The sequence below is a fragment of the Mercenaria mercenaria genome, chromosome 1, assembly GCF_021730395.1.
Source record: "Mercenaria mercenaria strain notata chromosome 1, MADL_Memer_1, whole genome shotgun sequence".
NCBI classification, from domain to species: Eukaryota; Metazoa; Mollusca; class Bivalvia; order Venerida; family Veneridae; genus Mercenaria; species Mercenaria mercenaria.
In genome coordinates, this window is record NC_069361.1 from 3,982,842 (window position 1) to 3,998,685 (window position 15,844).

A 15,844-nucleotide genomic window follows, 5' to 3' on the forward strand; every position below is an offset into this window, starting at 1 on the left:
ACAAAGGAAAAAGTATGACAGTTTAACAAAACATCTCACCTGAGATACAGTTTCAACTCCAGATGATTCCCCGTCTGCAATTAAGAACAACACTTTTTCCACATTCTCTCGTGCCCCACGTGTAGCAGCAAAATTGTTGTCGTGTGCGTATTGTAGCGCCTTCTGTATGTTTGTGCTACCACCACGAAATCTAAAAATGCAAACACCTCTCTGCTTTACCTAATATGCACTGTTTTCCCAGAATTTGATACAGGGCATTAATATTTGACTTAGAAACGAGCACTGAATCTCTGCTTATTTTTGTTATTTGTGTTGTAATAGTCTGATACCTACCACGGTGCTAACCCCATTTTACTATAGTCATTCTATTGTAGTAACTGTTGATTTCTTTTTGATTTAGGAATCCACAATTGATTAAAAACAGTCTATATGACATACCCGAGGATCTGCCCTGCCCCCTCGATTCGTAGTCTTACACTAACAGCAACTGCCTCGGTAGCGTAATGGTAAAGCTCGCGCTTCGAGATCGGTAGGTCGCGGGTTTGATCCCTGGCTGCGTCATACCAAAGACGTAAAAATGGTACTAAAAACTATAGTTCGCTCAGCATAAAGAGGATGAACTGGGACAGGTCAGTCCGGGACCGGGTGGGGTATCATGTCACGTGTCTGTGGAGTGATATCCCAGTGAGGCAGCACCATTTTCTAAATGATACAAATCCTGATATTTACTTGTTAAGTATTGCACAAGCAATTTGAATATTTATTTTATCAATATAAAGACATGAGCACGTCCTGGATCACGGTATCATTTAGGATTAACCTTATCTAGAAGTACTCTACCGTAATCAACCAAAAGGCGAAACTCGATTATTTAGTTTTATACTAAAATAGCATAAAACTTAAAGCTTAAAGCTAAAACTTAAAAGAAAATGAAATGACTCTTAGTAACAGACTGAATTTTTTCCCCAGATATTGAAAAATGCCGCGTGTTCAAGAACTGTTTTGCATTTTATTGAACATTTTATTCGCTAGTTTAATATTTCTTTCTTTTTGAAGTTAATTTCACTTAATTTCACGTTGTTATTTCAGTTTCATATTTCTTTATTGCATTTACTGTTAAAGGGGTTCATTGTATATACTAGGCAGTGGCATTTATTCGCACACGTCATGTACAAACAATAAGTATGAATTAGTATGTCACAATCTTATTTCATCCAGGTTTCCTTTTACACGAACAGAGTGCTAAAATGAACGTGGTTTCAATAAAGAGTTACCCCTGTATCTGTCTGTATGCACTTTATGTTCTAAACAATCAAAACTTACTAGTATATAGCATAGGTGCAATGTGGCTACAAATGGCTTTGGAAGTAAGGTTCAGTGTTTACCTTATAGATGTTATTTCCTTCACTACAGCATCCGTAGTCGAGTAAGCATTCAGATAGAACTGGTTCCTTACGGTGCCGGAGAAACTAAGAAAGCTGACCTGGACGGCGTCGGGACCAACTGTCAGGGTGCCAACGATTCCGGCGACGAAGTCGAGTACAAGATTATAATTAGTTCTCTGTACTGACGATGAATCATCCACGACAAAGACCACATCAGCTGTTCCAGATGTGCATTCTATGAAATTGAAATTGAAAATGGTTAATGAAAGAGTATCCCTTTCTTTATCACGTTTCATGAACGTATGAATTAAGGAATTCTATCTATGAAAAGCAGTGCTCAAAATCTTTAAAATATTTGAGTACAAACTCAGTCATATGTATTGAATGTATATAGACAACTACATATATTCTCAAAATATGAGCAATTTTCACGTCGTCCATCTCCCTTCCACACCCCTCCCTCTCCACACACCCCTCACCACACCAAACCTAGACAATACAAACCATTTATTACCGCGTAATTCCGATTAATCAGATTTAATGGATTACAGATCCGCCAGTGCCAGGGATCTATCTCACAAGCTGCTTATAAAGAGTAAAGATATCTAATAATTTAAAAGAATGAAAACAATGTAAAAATGTGTTGTTCTTTAGGAGCTTGAACCCACAATCTAAAAACGTCTTCAGTACTAGACCAGATTTAGGTCACACATCATCTTTATTTTCCTATGAAAAATATCCAGAAAAACTGGATGTTTGTGAACTTTCAAAACATATTTATTAAATATACGTTGGTAAACACACAGCTTTATGCTATTTCGGAGACAACCTGTATTGGACCTTATCGTTTGTTCTTAGGGGATTACTCCTGAGGCAACTCAAATTTTGTATAGTTATGCCCCTTCTCTCAAAACATAGGGACTGTGCTAAGATGGCAAAAGCGACAAAGTAGACATTTAGAGAACAAAAAATATTAGAAAAACGTAAATCATGATTATGATTATATAGTCGGCAGCCAGATTCGTATAATACAGAAATGGCGAGAGAAATACTTAGAAGGAGTGCGCATAGTTCTAATGTGCCTCACCTGGCGTTACAAGGGCTAGTGATATATAATGGTGTAATATAATAGATACTATTAAATACTATTAATGGCAATTGAAAAGGTGTTTTGTTATGGACGGGATATCTAAATGTTTTAATACTTGCGCATTTACCATCACTGAATTTTATGTTTTTGTGTTTTTCTCTGTCATCTTGTCTTTAAATAAACACACACTATCCTGTAATGACATACTCTGTGACTCATTTCAGGCTTCAGTTGATTTGTTTCCGTCGAAGTTAGTAAGAAGCAAATAAATATGAAAAACATATATTTTGGCATGATTTTAATCTAGCATTTGGTTCTTATTATTTTTTGTACTGGCAAAAAATAATTTCATACAGTCTTAATTGTATAAATATCGAATATGTTTCTCGTTACGCCTTTTCAGCGTGTTAAAACCTGGACGTTATTATTGCTAAAGCTTTTACTGAAGGAACACATGGATTTTGTGATATACTATTATACAAAACAAAAGACCATATCAGCTTTATTGGCGTGTTTTTGTTTAGCTGTATAAACTATACATGTTAATGAAATCTTATACTACTTCTTTAGTTTACTCTTCTGTGTATATTTAATAAAGCATATTATTTGTAAAAATGTTGGCCTTCTTTTAACAATCTTTATTATTAGCAAAGTTAAATATAATGCGATGTCAATTTTGGAAAAGAAGCAAGTTGAGGTGAAATGAATTACACATTAAGTCATACTATATAATAGCTTAACGATGATAAAATAATGAAAAGGATAACAGATGAACTCCAAATTTGTAAAAATGAACTCTCATTCCCTAAGTTAAACATTTAAGCTTTCAAATAAATACAACAAATGTATAATAAACTGCTGACCTTGTGTGAAAGTGTATCCAAGAACTGCAGAGGAAAGTAAAAAACGTAACACAAAACTATTCAGCATTATTAGTCCACCTAAATCAATTTAAAGTCGTCCTTTCTGTCAATTTTCCTTTCAGAATGAATGTGTGGAAATCCATGATCCATTTCCAATTGTTACATTATTTACACGTTTATTGACTTTTTTAGGTAAACACCGTCAGTTACTAATTATATTTTTGTAAAATGACAAATAAACGGCGCACTGTTTTGCTGATTATTCAGCGGGTATATCAAATTACTGGAAAAAAAAGAATTATTAGTGTAAATCCATTTATAAACTTTATGTCAGCTGGTGTAAGATTTCAAAAAAACCTCATTAAATTTTTAAATATCATGTCAGGATTATATTTCAGCAGTAACGAATACCATTATGCACTTTAACAAAAGCTAGTGTAAAGTATATCTATACAACCTCATTTGTGTAGATTATATCTCTTTAATCTAGACAATACATCAGAACTTCAGGAAACCTGTATATGATTTTGTCCGGCTCTTTATTACATTGTATAACGAGGAAGTTTAAAATATTCATCCCCAGCTTTTATTACATTTGACTGGCATATCATAGTAGGTTGTCCCCTTATAATCAATATTGTTTCCCTGCTGATATCACTTTGAGCAAAAGATTATATAGGAAATATATTTTAAATGATTAATTTCAAATTCGAAATTTAGTTTGTGAATGTTTTAGCACATATGACAGTACAAATCAATTTCTCCTCTTCAATTTAATGTGAAAATATTTATTTTTACTGAACACGTATCACCATCGCTGATATTGAGCATGTAGTGAAAATCACTAAACTTTTCAATTTGTTTTACTTTGGAGGCAAATAAGTTATATTTTCCAAAACATGCCACCTTATTAGCGCATATGTAGAGATTCTTTCTTTCCTTGGCTTCTATAAAAAAACATTGCAGTTTACAGTAACAATAAGGATCAAGTCCAGTTAATAGGAATACATGTATCATCACACAAGACAAGTCTCGTTTTTCTCGATGAAAACTATGATACATGTCCTTGCGGGAAAGTTCGTTTATAAAATAATCTTCGGATTTCAATGTTCTGCCATTTTCTGGCGGAATTCAAAGTTTCAAAAGAAAACAAAACAAACAAAAAAATATCTAGATGTTTAATTTTCAGTAACATGACAACACGAATTCCGTAATATCATAAGCTAATATAATTCTATTTTACAGAAATGTTTCACATCTTTACAAGAATGATATTTTTATATGAATTTATAAAACAACATGATCTATATCAAAAGCTGGTGTAATATGCGAGCTTTATTTCCGTGTATTAGCCAAAGCAATATATCAAAATCAATGCAAAATCTATGGCAAAGAATTATTGATTTGGGTTACGAATGACGCGACTTTAGCTAATATAAGGGAGACAATTCAATTTGAAGGGAATAGCTTTAACACAGTCAATCATTAAGGGAGATAATTTTTGAAAATTCTCGTTAAAAACTGACCTTGCATGCGCATAAAAGCGGTGGACAAGTTTGAATCTCGATATTTGCGCAGGTTAGTTGGGATACGTCTCCTCCTTCAAAAGAACGATTTTGGTAATTGCACATAACTTAAAGTAGTATTCGTGTATAGGTGGGGCGTCACAGAAATACAGTTTTTGAAAGAACTTATGATGGTAAACTGGAGTCCTAGCCATGCCCTACATTTATCAATTACACTAAAGACTTCACTACCTTGAATCTACATGCTACATTATACGCAGCTTTGTTTTCACTTATCTACTGAAATATATTGTTAATGTCTCTTACTGACTATTAGTTTATCGGCGGTTTTTACTTACTATTTCAAAAAATTTGTTATCCATTAGTTTTGTGTTCAGTGGAATTGTATATGAAATTCCGTTAAGGTCATTGTTTTTTAATGTGTTGATCTGAAACGCAATACTCGATAGTACGATGATGAAAACGCGAAAACACGAAACTACAATAACGAAAACGCGATACTACGATGATGATAACGCGATACTATGATAACGAAAACGCGAAAATACGATAGTATGATGATAATGCGATATAGTATCCATCGTAATGTCGCGTTTTTACCATCTATCGCGTTTTCGTTATCGTAGTTTTACGTTATCATCATCGTACTCTCGTACTGACTGTGATTTTATCATTCTAGATGCCTAATAAATAAATGAAAAATATATGCAACACAAACTTTTAAGCATATTGAGAGTATTTTTCACTAAGTAAAGAACTATAATCCCAAACAGAACACCAGGTGCACAACTTCACATCCTATCTAACAATCATCTAATGTTTTATGACTCTTGTTTCAAATACTTTTTGAGATACATGTGACACAAACTATTGTGCCATTTAACGCATAGGGCAGAGTCAAGGGCTATAACTATGGTCTTGCAAAATGACTTCCAAAACAAAACTCGGGCGCACAAACTTCACATGCTGAATCATATTCCAACATGGTTTTATGACTCTAGGTAATTGTTAATATCTTTAAGATATATGCAAACTTTTTAGCACTTTATGTGTATTTTTTATTGGGTCAAAGACCATAACTCTGGTCTAGCTGAGTAAAATCCCAAGAACCCCAGATGCACAGCTTAAATGCTACCTTACAATCCCCTAATGTTTTATGCCAAACCATGGGCCATAACCTTGATCTTCTCGACAGAAAGTCATCCCCCACCAAGAAAAAAAACTGTTGTGTTTCATTATCCTAAGTCAAATAAGATTTAAGACTCGTGCGACACAAACTTCCATGCCTTTTATGCATATTTTTGACTAAGTGGAGGGCAATAACTCTAGCCTGGCTGAGTGAAATCGCAAACAAATCTGAGGTGCAAAAAACTTAACATGCTAAGTAGTATTCCTATAATGTGTCATAATCTTAGGTCAAGGCCTTTTTTAGATACGTGCGACACAAATGTTAAGTCAATGGCCAAAACTCTGGTCTGATTGTGTAAAATCCCAAATAAAACATCTGGTGTACAACTTCACATGCTGAATGATAATCCTTCGAGATTTGATGACTCTGGATCAAATAATATTTGAGATATGCACGGCCAAAATCAAGTTGGACGGACTATGGATGGACAGACGTACGGACAAGAGCAAATCTAAACCCCCACCCCCACTAAAAAATGTGGGGTACAAAAGAAATAGTGTCGGATATAGCATACACGATAGGTTATATATATATAGTTTACGTACATATTAAAAATATTTACCGCAAACGGATCGAATTAAATGAGCTTCATTTAGTGTCACCGAAGACGGCATCAAGAGACTACCAATTAAAAAAAGTACAGGGAACTTACTAGGAACGAAGTAAGTGTATACCTGGAAATAAGGTAGCGTCTGTGCATTCTGATTGGTCAGTCACAAACCCAGAATGTGATTATTTACAGTATTTTATTATACATTTTGACAAAATTTGCTACATTTTATGTGTATTGAACATCTCTTCGTGACAACGATGTAAACAGGGATCATCTCATTCACACGAAAATTACTTAAATAAAGTATCACTATTCATATGTTTTTCGTCCGATAGTTTGGTAGAACTAAGATAGTTCTTGAAAAAAAAACATGTAATTAGATATACATGTTTTTATTTACGGAAGGCCGTACACGCCATACTCATGATACTGTTACAATGTAAGCCGCCTATGGGAAAACAATTGGTGGTCTCTACCCTTGCGTGGTAATTAAAGATTTGCAGATGGCACCGACAAAGTAATTTGAGACCACGAAGGCTTGTAGATGATACCGACAATGTACTTCGAATAGTAAAGGTATGAAGATGGCATCACTAATTTACTTTGAATTGAAAGGGACTGGTACGCTCGTAGACGACATGATAGATGATATAAACAATCAAATACGTTCAAGTAGTAAAAGTTTGTAGATAACACAGGCAAGTAAAGTATTGTAGAATGGTATCAAAATTTTTTAGAGGTAAAAACTTGTAAACGGCATCAAAATTATCATATAGGTTATTAGCCACTGAGATACTAGTCATTTGGGTATTGTGAAACTATAAATAAATAACTATTAAATATTAGCCCTTAAACACAGCATTTGCCTCGTTCAATAAAACAAATGCCTCCTCCATAACGGTGCTTATATCTATATCAGTCAGCGGCAATAAAATAGTGATTTGATATTGGCCCTGTAATATGTCCTCGGGTCAGCGGTATTAGCCCTCGGCTTTTAGCCTTGGGCCGATACGACTGCCCTCAAACAAATACCAGGGCCAATATCAAATTACTTATTTATCAAGGTATAGTAAACACCCAGTTGTGTATCATCAATGTCCTCCAAACCTTTTGAATCGTTCAGTAACTGGACAACAATTGGTGTGGTACATTGTGTTGATATCTATAGACGTTTAGAATTCCCTGTGTGTAGCTCTGTCATTAGAAATAAGCTTTTGCTTTTATACTGAAATTTCCCATACAGAATAATTCATTAACTGAGTTGACATTTTATCCAATAATATCTATTCTCAGTTATAAATTATTTAAAATCAGTGATTTTCTGTTCAATTCTATATTAAATGTGAAGTCCTCGGGATGATTTTCAATATTTTAAAAGTTAAAGCACAATCGGAAACGATAAGGCATTTGCAATTGTCTCGTGTTGTTAAAACATTAGGTTAATAACTTTTACTTATATATACCAAATGCAACACTAAAAAAGATAAACTCTGTAACGCGAAAATGAATATACAAAAGCCCAAAAGCAGATCAGGACAAAACTTAACTGTAGAATGAATTTGAGGTGTATAAATTCTATATCGGTGTTTTATTTTATTTCATTTGTTTTTAAATCGAATGGAAATATAGATACTCGAAAAACAGGTCTTCGAAAACACTGTATTAGATTCTGAAGGTATGCAGAAATTGAAGTGATCTTTTAGTGTGTATTATAAGAGTTCATGTCGATCGCAGGTATTGTCACAGTTCCTGCTTTGAAATAAAGAAGTTACATACAGGCTGATCTACGGATCGTGAATACAATCCATATGCGAGGTTTATGACCATTCGCTATCTAATTGATGTGCACACTGGATAACCGGCTATCCCGTGGCGCCCGCTGGGCTAAACAAAAACGCTGCAAATGCTTGGTTCAGTCCGACCTTTCGTCCATCCTCAAATCCTTCACTGGGCTAACTTCTACACCCATGTACAGATTCCGGTTCAAAATATGTTGCATAGGGTTAGATACAAATATTTACCACAGCAAAACGAAGTCACCCAGCTCCCTTTCTTAAACGTAAAGGTCGCACTTTGGGCTCTCAGTCATCTCTTATGAATGGTTATATACTATATAGCAATAATTCGTGTTTGGAGCAAAACGTTATTACATTAAAATAATACGTTGCATTTTGGATTGAAAGAACTAAATTTGAATAAATGGGAAAGTTTGGATACAAAACTAAATGTTTTTAGTTTGTTATTCCAGAAAAGTGAGATATAAGTGTTACAAGTATTCTACTCCTTTCAAATGATGTCATGTCACAAAAGAAAAACAATCTAACATCTACAAGGGCGAACGAGGATTAGTCTACAGTAAAAGAACGACAAATGATTACTGTAACAAGACAAACATAAGGAACTGTTTAATTTGTATTACTTCAAATGTGGATTTAAAACAACGAGATTATATACCATTTGTTACACGTTCAAACGAAGTTAAAGTACAGAAAACTAGGTTCTCTTTCAAAATACGTTACGGGAAATATCAACATTAAAGGTAGAAATACATTAAAGATATAATCCTGTCATCCTAGCATATACATTAGATGACATTAATTGTTACATAAAATGTATGACATTATGAATTAAAAACTTAATTTATCAAAACATTTTTCAAGGAATTGACTACCAGAAGCAATCATTTACACTTGCAAAAACCGGGGTAAAAGTACTTTCTATAGCAGCCTCGAGAGGCACATGGGATCTTCCTTTACTGTCAAAAGCTGAAAAAGTTTCCATACAATCTAAATTACGTAGTTGTGACTGTAAACCCAACAAACTAAACAAAACTTTATATACATGGTGTCTTTTGCATGGTGAAGAAATGGTAATAACGCGAGTGCTTGGTAAAACATTCAGCCAGAGTGTGAAGGAATATAGTCATATCTGACAGAGCCGCTTGAAATGAAACAGAGTCATTCAATTTGATTAGGTTTTGGTCAAATCACTACCAATACTAGTAATACATTTTACATACAAAGGTATACATAAAACCACCGGAGTTGATGGATAGTCTATAAACGTTAACAACCGAGTTAAGCGCTAGTACCATTCCATCCATACATGTTTAAGCAGATGATTTTTCAATTGTCGCAATGCTTAATTATTTCCCTCTAGGTTTAGTTACTTTCACTAATACTGATATTGGAGTGAGGCCAGCGGCAAATGTTACTATACTAGTAGAATCAATGACTGTCGGATTTTGGTTAATAAGATTTCCTTAAGTGTTTAATTTACGATTGGAATTAGAATTAGAAATTTAAATTTTAAGTCGTTTAGTTCTTAAATCGCCAACGCAAAGGTGACTTATTTTGTTTGACTTCCGCATATCTTTTGTGAAAGTTTTTTTTTCTCCATTAGATATACAGAATAAGTGCAGTATATTCGAGCAGATGCAAGTTCTATGACTCTTTTTTTAATTTAAGACGTGAGAATTTGGATAGGAATTAAAATTTAATAGTTTAACTATTTATCGATCTAGGTGCTGTTTAAAAGAATGCCGGAATGCACTGGGTGACGGTTCTTATTTTGTTCCTGGCTACAACTGCTTACCTTTTAATCGGTGCAGCTGTATTCGAGGCACTGGAGTCAAACAACGAGCAGAAACCTAAATACAAGATAAGTGACCTGCTAGGTAAATACATGAGAATTTTTGTTTATAACTCTTTCATGACATTTTCTTCGTAAACCTTGATCATCCGTCAATTATACCTTTTCTTAATATATCTAGAATTAAAATAAGATACTATTATTGGGTATTTTAAGCATATGATATAAATGCATTGGGTCTACTTGTGTCTTTGCAAGCTGACTTTGTATATAGTGTGCAGATCTTCTGTTTTGTTCCATAAATATCTTAAATTGACAAAGCTTGATTGTCACCAGTCGTATGTACTAAAGAAAAACACTTTTGATGACTAATTGTATAATTTCTTTGGCTTTTGAATTTTGTTATAACTTGCTTTACAAAAATTGTACTTTTACATAAAAGCTTGGCTTTACGTAACACCTTAGACGCATATTACGCTCATTGCTGGTTCCGTGGTACGTAACACATGTCTTATTAATCAATCCATAAGTAAAATCTATTTTATAAATAAAATTTGAAATGACAATTTTTATGGCTAAGCTTCTATATTTTCTGTTGTAGAAAATGCCAGTTTTACTGCAGAAAATACCAGTTTTATTGACAAGAAAAAGATTGAAGTATTCGTTTTGGCGATGGTTCAGGCGTATGACCAAGGCTTACTCGACGTCAACGTGACCAAGTCCGAGGAAAAATGGAACTATATGAGTGCACTATGTTTTTGTATAACAGTTATCACCACTGTTGGTAAGATAATTAAATTTAATACAGGTTTATTTTGTTTTTTCTCCATTTTAACGTATCTAAACCCTTTATGTTATTAACAATGATTAATCACTTGTTGATTAAGAAATTCATCCAATTTTTACGCTCATAAATACATTTATCGCCGATTTTTTCCATTATGCATGTTAAGATGTTAAGTTGTCGTGGGGATGACTTTATGACATTTTTTGTTGTGGGTAAACATTGATGGGAATGTCCTGGGTGATGGGTAAACATTGATGGGAATGTCCTGGGTCCAGGTCTGGCGATAATCAGTCTAGGTATCATTGAAAAGTGTAAGCTGATTCAAAAGTGAAGGTCTTTCAAAATATTATTCCAATCAGCCAACTGGTGCCTTCAATAACGTTTTTGTTCTTTAATCTTTTAAGCCAACGACTGGTGCCGATTTAAGGCAAAACATAGCTCTTCGGACTAGCCATATTGAAATTAAGAGAAAAATGCAAACAAAGTTACATTAACGAAGTTTTCAGAAAGTTCTCGGCTAAAAATGTCATTTTTCCGCCATTTTGACTCCTATGACAACAGCTCCTCACATAAAGGCTCCCACAACAACACTTTACGTTCGACCCCCTATTAATAGGACAGCAATTCCAGTTGTATTATAGAATTTGATATAAAAAGTTGTCGTTTTGATTTCAGGTTATGGAAATATTGCTCCATCAACTCCAGGAGGACAGTTGTTCTGTATTTTCTATGCACTCATTGGCATTCCAGTTAACGGTGTACTACTAATTCAGTTCGGTCGAAAAATTTCTGCTCCAATAAAGAAATTCAGGAATAGATCGAAGACCAGGTATAAACGGATAATAAATTCGATTGCAGTTTTTACCGTAGGGACGGCCGTCATGATATTTATACCTGCATTCGTTCACAGGAACACTGAGGGATGGACACTGCTCGAGTCGGTCTACTTCTCTGTGATTACCTTCACAACCATAGGATTTGGCGATTACGTTGTAGGCAAGATATGTTTTTCTTATCCACTTTTACTTCTTTCACCACCCTGAACACATGCAAGTACGATTAATATGAAGGATTCAATGCCTTACAAGTCACGAATGTTGAATATTTTCACGCGTATATTTCTAGCTTTTATATTTTAATGCCCCCAAAGGTGGGCATATTAAAATCGCACTGTCCGTCCGTCCATGTGTGCGTCCGAGTAAATTATTGTCCGGGCTGTATTTCTGTGCAAAATAATATCCAAGCGTTATTTAGTTTAAACAGTTATGTTGTTTTGATACTGAACATATTTTGTATGAACTGATAAAAAAATCACGTGTACTTTGCAGACTACGAGAAGTTGAAGTATTCTGAAATATACCAGTTACTGAACCATCTCTGGATATTTATTGGCTTGGCATGGGCGTCGGCTGCTTTATCTGATGTAAGCGATCATTTTACCGCCGGTGTAGAAAAACGGGAGGCCTCGGTTCGAAGAGCATCGCGTAGAATATCAACAACAGAGAACAATAGTGGACCAGAAACTACCCAGAGACTGAATTACATTTAACAGCATAATACTGGAGCTTCCAGATCTTTAACAGAATGTTGTTCAGTAACGCATTTGTTTGAGAAATGGGATATATTCGTGATCGTACAATTTGACACAACAGCAATTGGTCGAACTAGAATACTGCACATAATTTGAAAATTACAAGTTGTGTTGTTATGGTTGGACTGGAAAACAATAATTCCGGCCCGTCTCGATCGGTTGGTATTTTAATAGGATATTGGCTTGAAAACAACGGAAAGGACTGAAACTTTCTAGTACCACGAAGGATTTTATCCCTGGCTTTTTAATAATGCAAAAATAACGAGGAAATTAAGATTATTGGGTAGATAAACATGTTATCTTTACATTGATACCACACCCATTAAAATCCGTTTGACATGGGTTCACTTTTTTGAGCCCAAACGAAAGATTCAGAACAAAATAGGGGCAACAAAGTCTGGCAAAAGACCATGCATTGCAAGGTGGACCATGAGTGTCAAGAAGGTAATGTATGCCATATTCTTCACAACTTAGGTTCCTGCCATTCAGTTGCTGTACCTTAAAGCAAATCCGTAAATGCGAAGTTTTACAAGACTAAAGTTCTTCAAAAACTGAAGAAATATTTCAAAAATCAAAGACCCGCAACTGGTTTGGCCAATGTCAGATTGCTACATGACAATGCGTCATCGCACAAGGCGTCTATTGTACAAGACTTTCCTTTCTGAAGCAGGAAAAGGTTGTGCTCCCTCGCACTCCTTATTCGCCTGACCTTGCCCCGTGTGACTTCTTTTTTTCCCAAGGCTCAAAAATACCTTTCTGGTCGAAATTTTGTGCAGCGCCTCGGTTCTGCAATATTCCAGTGTCTTCATAGTATACCTAGAAAAGACTATGAAAATGCCTTCAAGAATTGGATTAGAAGACTGAAACTTTGCATATCTATTGGAGGTGAACACTTCGAGGGGACCAAATAAAATTTTCATTGAAATCTATCAAGGATACATTTTTATGTGCTTAGATGCATTCATATTTGAACAATCCTCGTAGAAGAAAATTGTCTAAATCAAAACAAAAGTCTTGTATTGAGTTTATTTTCTTTATGGCTTAATTGTTATTAAAGTGAATGTGGATACTGTTCAAAATTGGGTCATAGCCACAGGTCTTTCAGTCTCGGTTATATTGAACAGTAGTATAATAAACGGTCTTTACAAAAAAGCCTTCCCTTACGTTAGTCAAGTTGGGGTAGGATGTGCTAATATTGAGAGAAACTGTGGGTCAAGACTCTGCCTAACATTATTATGTACAGTGGTGTATTCATTTTTTTATATATGTAGATACTGGCAATAAAATATGCTTAAACTAAACTAAACTAAACTAAACCTAGTCAAAAGTAGTCGGAGTACCACTTTGCTTGGTTATTGCTCTAGCTATGCTACAAAAAGATTTTATTGACATTTACAATAGCGTATCTGTTTTTGAAGTACATTGTACTGCAACACGTGTTTTGTTTTCATATACGTATTTGAAATATTATAATTTTTCCATGTCATGTGTTATAGTTTGTACTGGCTTCGGCTTTTTTCAAATATTTACCGTTTAACATTAACTTTGTAGAAGACTACGACTATTCGAAATAAAGCGGGGTTCTTGCTACCCGGCATTGTTACAGTATACAAAACATAATGAATGATTCTTGTTACCTGATATTGTTTAGGCGGTTACCGTACAGTATACAAAACATAATGAGTGATTCTTGCTACCTGGTATTGTTTAGGCGGTTACCGTACAGTATACAAAACATAATGAGTGATTCTTGCTACCTGGTATTGTTTAGGCGGTTACCGTACAGTACATACGAAATAATGAGTGATTCTTGCTACCTGGCATTGTTTTGGCGGTTGACGTACAGTATACAAAACATAATGAGTGATTCTTAGGTGGTTGCCGTACAGTACATACGAAATAATGAGTGATTCTTGCTACCTGGCATTGTTTTGGCGGTTGCCGTACAGTATACAAAAGATAATGAGTGATTCTTAGGTGGTTGCCGTACAGTACATACGAAATAATGAGTGATTCTTGCTACCTGGTATTGTTCTGGCGGTTGCCGTACTGTATACAAAACATAATGAGTGATTCTTAGGTGGTTGCCGTACAGTACATACTAAAGAATGAGTGATTCTTGCTACCTGATATTGTTCTGGCGGTTGACGTACAGTATACAAAACATAATGAGTGATTCTTAGGTGGTTGCCGTACAGTATATACGAAATAATGAGTGATTCTTGCTACCTGGCATTGTTCTGGCGGTTGCCGTACAGTATACAAAACATAATGCGTGATTCTTAGGTGGTTGCCGTACAGTACATACGAAATAATGAGTGATTCTTGCTACCTGGCATTGTTCTGGCGGTTGCCGTACAGTATACAAAACATAATGAATGATTCTAAGGTGGTTGCCGTACAGTACATACGAAATAATGAGTGATTTTTGCTACCTGGTATTGTTCTGGCGGTTGCCGTACAGTATACAAAACATAATGAGTGATTCTTGCTACCTGGTATTGTTTATGTGGTTGCCGTACAGTATACAAAACATAACGAGTGATTCTTGCTACCTGGAATTGTTTTGGGGTTGCCGTACAGTATACAAAACATAATGGGTGATTCTTAGGTGGTTGCCGTACAGTACATACGAAATAATGAGTGATTCTTGCTACCTGGTATTGTTCTGGCGGTTGCCGTACTGTATACAAAACATAATGAGTGATTCTTGCTACCTGGTATTGTTTATGTGGTTGCCGTACAGTATACAAAACATAACGAGTGATTCTTGCTATCTGGAATTGTTTTGGCGGTTGCCGTACAGTATACAAAACATAACGGGTGATTATTGCTTCCTGGTATTGTTTATGTGGTTGCCGTACAGTACATACGAAATAATGAGTGATTCTTGCTACCTGGTAGTGTTTATGTGGTTGCCGTACAGTATACAAAACATAATGAGTGATTCTTGCTACCTGGTATTGTTTTGGCGGTTGCTGTACAGTATACAAGAAATAATGAGCGATACTTGCTACCTGACATTGTTCTGGTGTGTATCGTTCCTTATACTTGTTACATGCTCCTCGTGTCGAATGTAACTTTCAATAGACGGCATGTTTATACATCCCAGGGTGGTTGTATGAATCGCATTACAGCCTGAGATTGCCGAAACAGCGTTTGATAAAATACCTAATCGAACAAAAATTGCCGATCCATTACCTCAATAGTTTTGCATGAAAACCTGGCTTCAAAGTAAATGCTAGACGCGTTGTGAGTGAAAGTGTAAA

At 35.1% G+C, this 15,844-nt stretch overlaps 3 protein-coding genes across 4 annotated transcripts in view; 2 read left to right on the top strand and 1 right to left on the bottom strand.

The window, feature by feature from the left end:
• Nucleotides 1-3,679, bottom strand: part of LOC123545138 (fibrillin-1-like) — a 32,893-nt gene extending 29,214 nt beyond the window's left edge. Inside the window, exons 1-3 of one of the 2 annotated variants that reach the window (XM_045331446.2) lie at nt 3,339-3,679; nt 1,386-1,620; nt 40-190 (exon numbers count right to left, since the gene is read on the bottom strand). In XM_045331446.2, the coding sequence (XP_045187381.2) occupies nt 40-190; nt 1,386-1,620; nt 3,339-3,405 (453 nt within the window). In that variant the 5' untranslated portion in view covers nt 3,406-3,679. The remainder of the gene's footprint in view (nt 1-39; nt 191-1,385; nt 1,621-3,338) is intronic. The other variant, XM_045331444.2, reaches the window with a different exon arrangement.
• A 6,473-nt stretch (nt 3,680-10,152) lies between these two features.
• Nucleotides 10,153-12,533, top strand: LOC123524718 (potassium channel subfamily K member 10-like). The gene is made up of 4 exons (XM_045303138.2): nt 10,153-10,282; nt 10,799-10,981; nt 11,660-11,980; nt 12,313-12,533. Exons 1-4 carry the CDS (start codon nt 10,153-10,155, stop codon nt 12,531-12,533), a joined length of 855 nt encoding a protein of 284 aa, XP_045159073.2.
• A 2,681-nt stretch (nt 12,534-15,214) lies between these two features.
• Nucleotides 15,215-15,844, top strand: part of LOC123545821 (cilia- and flagella-associated protein 36-like) — a 53,028-nt gene continuing 52,398 nt past the window's right edge. Inside the window, exon 1 of the mRNA XM_053522237.1 lies at nt 15,215-15,560. Within this exon, the coding sequence (XP_053378212.1) occupies nt 15,215-15,560 (346 nt within the window). The remainder of the gene's footprint in view (nt 15,561-15,844) is intronic.

Excerpts from the sequence above, each read along its gene's own strand:
- LOC123524718 (XM_045303138.2), top strand. The coding sequence starts at position 10,153 with ATGCACTGGGTGACGGTTCTTATTTTGTTCCTGGCTACAACTGCTTAC. Across the intron at positions 10,283-10,798 it reads CAAGATAAGTGACCTGCTAG|AAAATGCCAGTTTTACTGCA; the intron begins GTAAATACATGA and ends TTTCTGTTGTAG. Across the intron at positions 11,981-12,312 it reads ATTTGGCGATTACGTTGTAG|ACTACGAGAAGTTGAAGTAT; the intron begins GCAAGATATGTT and ends TGTACTTTGCAG.